Consider the following 12,797-nt stretch of genomic DNA (forward strand, 5'->3'; position numbering starts at 1 on the left):
ACACACAGTTCTTTGTTCAGCTTTAAAGTCCTGATCAACAATGATGTGAAAACATTAAAAACCTGAACTGATAGTTCTTTCACACCTGCAGAAAACTCCTGAAAAAGTGCTGATATTTCCAGGAGGAGCTGGATGTGTGAACGCAAACAGACAGAAGTTTTTTCTGCAGCTCATCCAAGTGATCTGATGTGAGAATGCATCAGGATATTATTCTCCAGAGAAATCAGCTCGAACCAATGGGAGGGAGGAGGGAGGTTTCTATACAGTAAAAAAATGAAATATAAAAAAAGTATATTGTTCAGTAAAAACAGGATGGAATAAATATGTTTGTAACAAAAAGATAGGGCGGACTGAAAAAATAACAAGTGTGACTAAAGAGGCAGCTGCACGCTCTGACACTCTTGCAGCGTTAGCATGTAGCATTAGCTGATGCTATCCTCACTGTATAATGTCCGATGTGCTGTGCATCGCCTCTACGTGAATAAGATGAGGACGCAGGCGAAAGCTGTGTTAAATCAGATGGGGCTCTGGCTGCAGATGTGTGCACTGACCTCAGAGGAGGCAGCTGAGCTGAAGCTGATTTTATTTAGTGTGTGTGTGTGTGTGTGTGTGTGTGTGTGTGTGTGTGTGTGTGTGTGTGTGTGTGTGTGTGTGTGTGTGTGTGTGTGTGTGTGTGTGTGTGTGTGTGTGTGTGTGTGTGTGTGTGTGTGTGTGTGTGTGTGTGTGTGTGTGTGTGTGTGTGTGTGTGTGTGTGTGTGTTGTTCTTCAAGCCTTCCATTGTCAGTGTGTTTGGGGCCAGGAAGGCCTGGCTGCCCTGAAACCATGTGAGTCACACACAAACAATGCGATTCTCTGTCTTCTCTGAATCTCTCGCTTCTCAGCAATAAGCCTTCAATCAATGAAGAGTTTACAGCCACTGACCCACATGTGTTGCTCTCATGATGATGTGGGCTCAGCATTCAGCCAGCTGTGTCAAAAGTGATGTCAGAACTTCCTGTGGTATCCACATTATCAGCGGCCTGATTGATGCCCTAATTGCGTGTTGTGCTAAGGCTGGATTTAGTTGCCTGAAGTTTATGAAGGCAGCTGTTTGTTCTGTGTTGTAGATGTGATGGACCAGCAGAGGGCGCTGCATCCAGGTTGCCTGGTCTCAGGGGTTCGTACGCCTCCCGTCCGTCGCAACAGCAAGCTGGCAAGTTTGGGGCGGATCTTCAAACCGTGGAAATGGAGGAAAAAGAAAAATGAGAAGCTGAAGCCTTCAACGAGTGAGTGTGATACTTGTTTTTCCATCACTGATGCTAAACATGTTTTCATCTCGCAGGCAATCAGTGATCCAGTGTTTTATAAATGTGCTGTGTTGTTTAGCGGGGGAGAAGAGGGCGGTTGTACGTCAGAAGAAAGAAGACCTCGTCAGGAGGAACCCTGGGGAGACGGAGACAGGTGCAAAATGATGAACACGCACATGCACACACACACACACACACACACAATCCCTAGGCTGATCTCGGTTCACTTGGTAAGCCACATGATGCCCGACTGCTCCACAGACTCACTCCTGTGCTTCTTTTCTGCGCACCTTATGCAGAGTCAGATGTTGCTTGTGGGGGGAACTCTGAAGATCCAGACACCCCGAATCACTCAGATTCTGAGGACCGAGACGAGGAGCTCGTGGCACCTCTGGCCAACACCAATGAAGAGCTGGGCAGTGATTTGGAAGCCTCCACAGGTAGAGTGCAATGTGAGGCTCTGTCCTTGTAACACTGAGGTCATTTAGCTCTAATCATTATAGATATAAATAATGAACCAGATGACTGCTGGGTCAAAGGTATTTCTCAAAGGACTATCTGGAGTCGATGCTGTGTGTGGAATATTTCAGCATCTCATCGATTTTGTTTTCTACTAGACAAATGGACTGTTTGCTAAATTCTTGCGGCTCTCATCGACCGTGTTTCCATTTGTAAAAGTCAGCTGTTTTCATTAAAGTGGCTCATATTAGCTTGTGTTAGATCCTCAGCTGCAAACAGCAGACAGAACCTGCAACAAACTCTGTGTAAGCACTGATTCCACTTCAGAGGGGCTTCAGAGTCCAGAGGCAGCTCTAGAAGAGAGTTTAGTTTAGTTTATTATTTCGTGGAAACTCCCCTTTTACATTGAGAGGAGCAGCCTTAGCCTTTGCGGCTAATTTCCAGCTGTAGTCCCCAGCCAGTTGTGAATCAGTAATCTAAAGTGCATGATTAAAAGATTAAAATACAATAAATTACACTACTTTTGTGATAGCAGAGGGCCTCGGAAAAAGGGAGAGAGGCATACAGACTTATAACATGTCACACAATTGGAGCGAGCGCAGTTTGAACAGAGATATGAAAGTGAGGCCACATTTCAAATACATATAAGACAGAACAGGGAGGCAGGCAGCAGAAATGATGTCACATCGGACATTGTTTTAGTACACCAACAGTGTATCACATGAGCATAGAGATGCTCTATCTGCTGATATCTCAGTGCAGATACATCATGAAAAAGAAATATTTACAAGAAAGAACTTTTGGTTTTTACAAGGGATGCATCGCTTTAAGCCACTGAGGCGATGCACCTGGATTTACTAATTGGCGTGCTTGAATCATTTTAGAGAAAGCATTAAGTGAGGGTGTTCCTCTTCACATTATCTGAGGGGATGAAGGCGCTCAAATGTATTTAAATTGCCGGCAGTGGAAAGAACTGCTGCTTTGATCATTTCTACTGTTTTAGAAATGATTGCATTCTTTGTTTAAATCAATATTATTTATTGTGTTGGACCCCACCAAAGCAATCAAATGAAAACATTAACGTTAAACTATAAAATGATAATATTAGTGAGAAGGTCTGGATAAATGTCAGAGCTCATTGAAGGTTTTACCTTGTTCAGCTGTTTGCCTTCAGCTCCAGTTTGAGTTGCAGTGACCCCGAATGTCCACTTGGTGGTGACAGAGACTTTCTAATCAAACCACAGCTTTGCATTACTGACGCTCATGTTTCATTTCAGTGCAAGACCTGACTGAAGATACAAAGACAGTGGGAGATCCCAGTCAGAGTGAAGATGGAGAAGATGAGAGCACTTCAATAAGCGACCCCATTGAAGAGCAGCCGACTGTTAAGGTGGAGTCTGTTGAAGCCAAACCGGAGGTGACAGGACCCCTGCCTCCGAGACGAGCCAGCACCTCTATCCCCCCCAACAAGCCAGTCAAGCTGCTCACCCGCCTTGGCAGCTTAGACGGTGAGTTTACCCAGAGGAGCTTTGATGTCATTTCCCTGATGAGGTGCAGCACCGTCTCACTTTGGTGATTTCCCTCTCCAGGTGCTCCACGGGTGCCACTTAAGAAGTCCCCGGCCACCCTACCCAGGAACTTCACACTTCCCAAAGACCCTCATGGATCTCTGTTGAGAGGCAGGATCTCCACACCCACTGGATCCCCGCACCTGGGCACACTACACCAACAGCTGCCCCCTAGCTGTATCATTGAGGAACTGCACCGCGCCCTGGCCAGTAAACACAGACAGGACAGGTCAGACTGCGCTCGTTTGTGTTACAGTTTCTACTTTTTTGGACTCATCCATTGATATATATATATGTCAATAGAAACTTTAGAATAAAGCTTAACCTTCATTTTACTTAAAAAAAAAAAAAAGATATATATTTTTTACAGGCCTCACCAAAACAAATCGTAGAACAGAATACAGGAATTCAAACCCATACGCTCCAGTTATGTCCAGTCCATTATTATCTTTAAGTCATTTATATATATATATATATATATATATATATATATATTTATATATATATATATATATACTGATATCATGAACACAATCTCTCAGTTCTGATTTTTATTCTAGTTGAAAGAAGAACTTTTTGATCCAGTAGATGTCGCCCTTGATTTCCAACATTAAACCAAAATAAACTGCTGTGTGGTGAAACCTCCGCTATTCTGAAGCCTCCGCTCTCCTCCAGTGACACACCTCCCACCCCGCTCCACCTGCGATCACACAGTGAAGTTATGAATCAGAACGCACCATAATTACGCACCATTAAGTGCAAGCGGAGGACTAAATCCTCCTTTTGTCAAGCTGCATTGTTGTGTTAGCATGCTAATGTTAGCACATAAATGGACACAGGATGACTGTGATCTAAAGACACTGAGTAACATTAAAATAAGCAATGAGCATGTTATTGTTCTTTATAGTCCGGAACTAAAACGGCTTCGCCTCGTCCATGTAAACATGTTTTGTCAAATAAAACGTTCTCAGTCTATTCATCTCACTTTATTTCTGCACAATTGGAGTCGAGCTCACAGACGGACTAACACTGTAAACTCTGTAAAAGGCTGCACTCTCCTCACAATCCGAACTGTTAGTAATTAAATCTAATTAAACTGAACTGGACACAATTGAACTACTGCAGTTATTTTTAACAATGAACTTGGCAGCCATGAATCAATATATTGTTGTGCAAAATATCACGATATCGTGCCTTATTATTTTTTCCTGCACCTCTACAAGGATGTAAAAACATTTACAGATGCGTGTCGTATTACACTCTCCGTGGCTGTGGTTAATGGTGGTAGATGCACAGATAACGTTAGGTCAGGGCTTTTTAGCTTGGCTGGTTCTGTTTAAGTTTACTTCTTTATTTAGGACTGCGAGCAGCTGGAGAACTCTCTGTAGCTGTGACACAGTGACGTTGTAACTGAAAGCTTTGCTTTGTGTGATTTTTAGTTTTCAGACAAAGGAGGCGCGCTCATCTCTGAAACGGCGTCTTGACGGACGTCTGTCCCGCACATCCAGCACGGAGAAGGAGCCGGCTGGGGAGTCGGAGAGCAAGAAGGAGTCGGATGAGAACAAAGAGAACTGGCGTCTGAATGAATACTTGAGCGACCAGGACAGCTGGAACGACTCTGTGATCTCTGGTAGGTCTGCCGCCAGCATGTGCTGCGATGTTTGTTCCTATGATATGTAAGGAAGCTGAATCCAGGCAGCCTGTCAGTGCTTAATGAAGCAGTGTAATCTCTGCTGATATTTGTTTACAGTGAGAGCATGACACGCAGATTTACTGTGATGACAGATAACAGACTTACTGGTGTTAAGTTACAACCGCCCGTCAACATCTGCTCTGATGGCCTAATTCTTGGCCATTCATGTGGGTCACTGGTGCACCGCCGGCTGGGGATAATATGTCTGCAACTCTGACGGAATATATCAGAGATATTAAAGGGTAGACTGAGGAGTTATCATAGAAAGGGCCTGTGTGCATGCCGCCATTAAGCAGAGGGACTCCATACGATACGAATATATACTGACAGGGGCGCCGGATAGCCTAGTGGCCCATGAGCAAAGGCTATAGTTCCCGTCACAGCGGTCGTGGGTTTGAATCCAAAAAATCGTGGGTTTTGGCCCCACACAGAGACAGAGAGAGAGAGAGAGAGAGAGAGAGAGAGAGAGAGAGAGAGAGAGAGAGAGAGGCTTTCTGAATGATCCATGTGTTCTGTAACTGATGACGACTTTTACATCCCTGCTGAGCTGAAAATAAGTACGACAAATCCAAAGAATAATTGTAATAAAAAGAAAATGTTTATTTTTTTCAACTCAGAAAAGGAAATGAGGAGAGGGTGAGAATTGAACAATGTAGTTGTGCCAAATAAATAAACTTATCAAAACAAAACAGGACCTAACTAATCTTCTATCTATCTTATCTGAAGCATGTACAGTAAGCTGACCTACCTCTCTGCCAATTTATACACAGTAAACATAAAAATCATGGAAAATGCACTTGAGATTGTATAGTTGTTTTCTAGTCTTCTACTCAAAGTGCTTTCACACCGCAGGTCACACCTACACACTGATGGTAGAGGCTGATGTCAAACCACCAGAAGTAACTAATCCCATTCATACAGAAGCATACGCAGTCGAAACCGTGGGAGCAGCTTGGAGTGAAGTGTCTTGCACATCAGAAACATTGGACTTGTGGTTGCAGAAGCTGGGGATCAAACCTTCCACTTTCAGTTTTGAGAGACGGCTGACTCTACTAACAGTTGCCCCCAAATGATCAGTTATGCTTAATAAAGCCATTTATCTTGGACTCTTAGTATCCTGTGTGAGGCTGAGATCCCCGTAAAGGGACCGCCCCATACTCCCCAAATCTAATCGGGCCAATTCAACAAAGGCAGGAAAGGATTTGCTCGCCAGTGAGATAACGAAGGATAAAAATCTTAAAAGAAATTACACCTGCTCTGTTGATGTGTTATAAGGAAACATGTATTCAAAAGGCATTTAGTCATACACCAAGCCTTTAAAGACAGATGTAGCTCTGTGCAGTGCCTTCAAATTAGATGTAACACCCCTGGGACTTCTCTCAGTTTGATGCTGACATGCTTTATAGATTGTAGAGGATACTGTCATGACAAACACAACCATAGGATTATCCTTGTCCTGGTTCTTCCAGGTGTCGGCTGCCTGTGGCATAAAGTAATCGCTTGCAGCTCTGAGCTAAAGAACGAGACGGGGGCTTCCTGTTGCTGCCTTGTTTATGCATGGTGACGTGTCGCTCACGGTACCAGCTCGCTCTGCTTTGTCCAACGCCTTCTCCTCCGTGTCGGATGACGGCTCATGATTTGAACACAAAAATAACTCGACAGACTTTGTTACAAACAGGAAGCAATGAACAGTCTCTCGTCTAACCTCCCACAGAGCTCGCAGTCCCAAACATTTGTCCCCTCGTGCACACCTGCCCGTCTCAGCCTATCAGGGCGGTGGCTCCCTATGACCAGGCAGGAAGGCCTGCCCCCTTACTAATGTGATGATGCAACCTATCAGGGGCAGTGTTGCTGTGACAATATTCAAAGAGCATATTTAATATAAAAGTAAAAAAGAATGATCACAAATAAGCCTACATTTAATGCAAATACAACACAGCATGTTTGGTTTCAATACATAACTGACTCGAGGTGAAATGTTCAATTTAAAAGAAGCAAGCAAACAATAACTCATCTGGGAGAGTTAATATGACCCTGAGGAAGAATAGAGATGAACTGTGAATCTAATCTAACAATGTATACCAGAGAAAAATCACTTTCTAATTCTGCTGAAAACTGATGGTGTCACTTTTAAATTTGATGACAAATATGGATATTAGGAAGAAGAAGCACAGACGGAGACATTTCAAGGGAAACCTCTCTGCTGTCTGCATGGAAACTGCAATTTGGGTTAAGCCTAACAGTATTTTCCGGTAGAATAACCCTAACGTGAAGCCGAAGCTAAAGAAAAATAAAGTGGCACGAAGGCCCCAGAGCGTCCAAATCAGAGTCAAGACCTCTGTGGGATTCTGAGTCTGAGATTGTGGCAGGAGTTGAATGAGGGAGAACTGCATTGTCCAAACCTATCCACATCGTCTCGAGGCTGTGACTGGTGTCAGACGTGCCTGAATACACGCTTTGACCTAAATACTGTAAAACTTCCAACAAACTCCCATCCCAGTTCATGGCCCCGCCCCTTTTACTGGCCCGGTGTAGCTGTGCGTTTAGTGTTGATTCATTAATTGATTAAAAATACGGAGAAAAACAGCAAGGCGATAAAGAAGATGAGTCTCAACATCTGTCCAAGAAAGACAGAATGACGCTTGTATGCGGAGCAGCCGTGCAGCAGGTTGGCCTGCTGTCTAACGAAGCAAAATCAGATTGTTGATTTGTAACTTAATTTACCTACATCCATTCTCTCTCTCTCTCTCTCTGTCTCTCTCTCTCTGTCTCTCTCTCTCTGTCTCTCTCTCTCTCGCTCTGTCTCTCTCTCTCTCATTGTCTCTCTCTCTCCGTGTATGTCTCTCTCTCTCTCTCTCTCTCTCTCTCTCTCTCTCTCTCTCTGTCTCTCTCGCTCTGTCTCTCTCTCTCTCATTGTCTCTCTCTCTCTCCGTGTCTGTCTGTCTCTCTCTCTCTCTCTCTCTCTCTCTCTCTCTCTCTCTCTCTCTCTCTCCTGACCCTTTGCAGTGTGTGATCTCTACAAAGAAGACACAAAAAGCCCCAAAATACATCTTTCTTGCCTTTCTAGTTTTGACGCATGTCCCAAACAGAGGCAGCTTCATTTCATAGTGGGTCGCTGTGGGTTAGTTTGCAGAGTCGGTGGGGTTTGATTCCCAGTTCCTGAAACAATATGTCTGATGTGTCCTTGGACGAATTGCAGCACAGCAGTCTCAACCATCAGTGTGTGAATGTGAAGTCCATTCACTCACAGACAAATAAAAGTCTGATGAAATGAAAGTGTCACGGTAGTGTGCTTTCAGTGTTTATTTGCCGTACATCAATTTCCTGGGTAAAAATTCAATTCAAAAAACTTTATTTGTCTTATACATGACATTCAAAAGGTCATCTGAAAAGAGAACAGCCAGCGCATACTACTGCATATGTTAACGTCTTCCAGGAAGTGTTGGGAAAATCATTTCATTAACAAGGTGTTAGCTCTTATGAGTGCACACAAAGGAACACTGTGTGCTGATCTGGAACAGTTCATAGGGTTAAGCTGCAGAACTATGTTTGGCGGCTCCAAAATCCTCTGTGCTTATTTAACCTGAATATGGATCAGCACCTCACCAGCCCAGACCTGAGCAGGAAAATCAGAGAAGCCCTTTATTCTAATGTCACTTTACATAATCTACTGACCTCTTCTAATCAGGACCACAGACAGCATGAAGCAGCTGGCACTTTAAAGACAGAGGCATAATATGGACAATGTAATTAGCATGTTAACATCAAATAGTCTAATTTATTATTTTTTTTAAATGTGTCGAGCACTTCTTCTACCTCTAACATTTCCAACAGTTATCACAGCCAGAGGAAATCGCAGGTTTTATAGATGTAAAGGGACGTGTCTTGCCGCCATGATTTTTTTAGAGTGGAAACACAGGATGTCTAAGAGCGCTGAAATTGTCATGTGAATTATCCTTGGTAAAAACATTCTCTTCCTAGGGTCGGTTTCACTCATTCGTTTTGACTATTTTCTTTTCATGGGGGGGGCATTGGGTGGCAGAGGAACTCCCATGATTCACCACCAAGCTTGACGTCATCTTTTTGTCATTGTTTTTATTGAGAGCCCCCTAGTGGCAGATTTTACAAACTGCACATTCTGTTGGAGAGACGGCTTTCTTTCATATTCTGTACGTCCAGTACCTACAGCTTGACATTTAGAGTTGTCTTTGACCTTGATATGTGTCAAACAACCACAGGGACCCTCCCGCGCAGGATGAGGAAGGAGCTGCTGGCCGTGAAGCTTCGGAACCGACCCAGCAAGCAGGAGCTGGAGGATCGCAACATCTTCCCCGTCCGTAGCGACCAGGAGCGTCAGGAAATCCGCCAGCAGATAGAGATGAAGCTGGCCAAGTGAGTCGCTCTGTGTGGACGCAGCCTGCCATCAGCCCCCCCCCCCCCCCTCCACCCCCCCACCCTCCATGTATGTCTCTCTCATCACTGACATCACCGTTGTCTATACTTAGGCTGTTTATCTGTGTCTCTTTCATTATCACGTTATAGACATTACATGAAGAAACTGACTCTGTTCAGTCACAGTGATTTGGTTATTTTGATTTGATTTGTTAGTGAATGTCATCTTTTCAAATCTTGATCAGGTTTGTTTGATTTCCGTTCCTCTCTTGTTTCAAACCTCTCTGCAAACACCCTACACCATTTTGACCTTCAAAATATGCTACAGCTGTTTACATATATGTTACGTACTTGTGATATAAGTGGTGGTGCAGTGGTTAGTGCTCTCGCCTCACAGCCTGAACCTACCTGGTTGGACTCCTTGTGGAGTGTGCATGTTCTCCCTGTGCATGCATGGTTTGCCTCCGGGTTCTCCAGCTTCTCCCCACAGACAGTCCAAAGACATGCTTGTTAGGTTAATTGTTTACTCTGAAATGCTCGTGTGAATGTGAGTGTGGCAGCTTGTCTGTCTTTGTATGTCAGCCATGTGATTGACTGGTGTACCCTGTACCCTGCTCCAGCCCCCCACGTGATCCAGACCGGGATAACCAGTGAAGATAATGGATGGATTGATACTTATGATTTTAAAGAGTTCAGTGTATGTCCTCTGTTTTCTTTAAAGCTTTTCAGGCCAAACCATCAGTAAGCTTTGAGTATGTAACAGGATTTAATAAAAGGCAGGAGAGGAATGTAACAGCAGTCAGAGCTGCATAGTCATATTTGTTGTGTAACCTCAAATACCAAACGGTGTTAAAACAGGGACTTTAATAGGATTAAAAGTCCAAGCAGGTTGTTTAGGTTATTAAGTTGAACTGTGGCAGGTTGTGTTTATTGCCTCCGACTGAAAACATCTGGGGTCGGTCCTTTGTGAGAATAAACTCACAACAATACAGTATAGTGTAAATGTACAGTAACTTCAGTGTTCCTGTGTAAATAAGCACAGCTTTTAAATCTGCATAAAGCAAACCTATATGTAAATGTTCTTCATGGCTGTGCAATTCACAAACATCAGCACCAGTAGCCAGTTAGAGTGAAATAATTGTTCTCTCCTAAAAGCTGTTGCTAAATGCAGAGCATTAAAGCTATCACAGCCGGACTTCAAATTGATTGTGGCAAAATGTCCATAAACAATGTATTCTTCTCAGTAGCTGGGAAACAACCATAGATAAAAATCACTCATAGCACCAGACCACCCATAGTTCATAGAAACATGCTAGTACTCTTCAGAAAAAGTTCAAGTAGGCGCTTAGGCTTAGAAGTTTGTATCCTCCGTTATCTTTGCGTGGGTTGATTTTGCAGCATCTCGTCTACTGTGACGAGTGGTAAAAATTGCAAGTACTTTCTAGAAACAGCTCACATGTAGTGTACACTGCAAGCCCTAGCGGTGCATTAGCGGTGAGTTGGCAGCTTAGCAAAGCTTACATGTAACTCCGATAGCACTAGTGGTTTAGTGGTGCCTGAAGAATGGGGTATACTGTATTTTTACCCACAATGTAAGACTAGTGTTGCTGATTTAGTTAATGCGTACTTGCAAATCAGAGACGGATAGTGAGAGTCCTCCCTTAACCATAGGAACAAAATGCAGCCTACTACTGCATACTGTCAGTCACTCAATGATGTGAACTAGAGGAGTTCTAGAAGTGGGCATACTTTATAGAGACAGAAAAATAAGTGACTATACTCTGTCTACTTACGCCAATGCATAACGCCCCACATGTGGCAACAGAGGCCTTGCGTAATGAAATGAAAATCTTAGATTTTTTCTGTCCCAGGTTTGAGTAGGAGAAGCAGAAAATCACCTCATGAAATAACAACGGCATGAAATGGATTATCGCTCTAACTCCAGCATCATGTGAAGGTATCAGACCTTTTATTTTTAGGTGATGACCCGTCGCCAAACTTCTTACTGGCAAACTCAAATGAATGTCGGCCTGATTCAACCCCAGCTTAAGAAAAAGCCACAAAGCTCATATTGTTCAGCTGCTTTCATATCGTCTGCATGTTAGAAAAATAGAACACATTATGTTTAACATATTACAGTGACAGCAGCGGAAGCTGTTTATACATCTGCAGCTCATTCGTTTACTGAAATAAGACAAAAGATGTGTTGGGCTGATATCATTTCATACTTTCACAGTAAGAGTCATTGTAGAGCGACAGGATTATTGCATGCATGATATTGTACAGTACATTTAACGGTTTGTAGATGTCAGGAAAGTTCAATTTTGAAAGCCCCTTTGTTTGTTGTTCGATGTCCTCCGTGGATTGTTGTTGGTACACGATGACATTCAGACGTGCAGTGATTCACACCTTGCATTAATCCCAGGCCAATATTATCTGCTCACACCCAGACCAATCATCCAACAGAGAGCAGCAAGGCAAGGCGAGGCAACGTGCGGATGTTTCCAGTAGAGTCTGCCTGTGAACTGAGAGCACCAGCTGACGGTGAAAAGCAGACTTTATGATGCATCCCCGTCTGATTATTGTCTGCGTGTCGTAGTGGATGTTGTAAAGATGTAAAGTAAAAGTAAGAAGTCCTTAAAGCTAAAGTCATTGTCTGTCACTATCAATGACGCAGCTCCGCTCAGTGACATCATTTAAGTTAACAGATGGCTCCTTTCATTGAGTCATTCATTTTGTTTATTTGAATCTTAAAGTAGCAATATGTTACTCAGTGTGTACTGCAGTGCAAATGTAAAGCTTTGGAGGGGACTAAAGTCGCCCATACCTTCTGTGATTCAAACAAATCCAGACTATTCAGGACCTCAGTCTAAACTTAATAGGACATGCTGGCTGCTGCATGAGCGTCAGAGAAGCCAGCACGTCAACACAGCATGTTGAACCCTGATCTGCAAAATATTTTTGGCAATATCGTTTTAAAAAAATCTGATCTAGTATTATTGTATAAATAGGTATGAGGCGTACAGGCATAACCTGTGAGAGATTATCTTTGTGCATCAATGTTTGCGTTTGAACAAGCTCCAGGGAGATTGGACCCCTGTAGGTGTGTATCATTACATACATGATACCATCACAGGTAAGCTATTCAGAGCAATGAAGACTTTTAATGGAGACATGACAATATCCCGTGTCTGTTCAGTCAGACTGATGCCCACATTATTTACACCGAGCCTTTTTCTCAGAACTTTATCAATTCGCTGAGCAGGGTGCATAAGACAGGGCGGCATTGAGAGAAGAATACGGCTCATCAGCTTCTTTGGGCCTTGCATCACTCTTTGCCATGTGCCTTTTTCCCTACGCCGTCACCCAAGGCATCTCACAGCTGCGTGTCAATCTGGA

At 43.4% G+C, this 12,797-nt stretch overlaps 1 protein-coding gene across 3 annotated transcripts in view; it reads left to right on the top strand.

Moving 5' to 3' along the window:
- The window catches only part of phactr3b (phosphatase and actin regulator 3b), a 51,448-nt gene that overhangs the window by 20,621 nt on the left and 18,030 nt on the right, over positions 1-12,797 (top strand). For 2 of the 3 annotated variants that reach the window (XM_079341128.1, XM_079341130.1), the window contains exons 2-8: positions 1,107-1,265; positions 1,366-1,440; positions 1,586-1,738; positions 3,023-3,253; positions 3,335-3,542; positions 4,753-4,943; positions 9,245-9,398. In XM_079341128.1, the coding sequence (XP_079197254.1) occupies positions 1,107-1,265; positions 1,366-1,440; positions 1,586-1,738; positions 3,023-3,253; positions 3,335-3,542; positions 4,753-4,943; positions 9,245-9,398 (1,171 nt within the window). The remainder of the gene's footprint in view (positions 1-1,106; positions 1,266-1,365; positions 1,441-1,585; positions 1,739-3,022; positions 3,254-3,334; positions 3,543-4,752; positions 4,944-9,244; positions 9,399-12,797) is intronic. The other variant, XM_079341129.1, reaches the window with a different exon arrangement.

Source organism: Symphodus melops (assembly GCF_947650265.1).
Source record: "Symphodus melops genome assembly, chromosome: 4".
In the NCBI taxonomy this organism is placed as follows: Eukaryota; Metazoa; Chordata; class Actinopteri; order Labriformes; family Labridae; genus Symphodus; species Symphodus melops.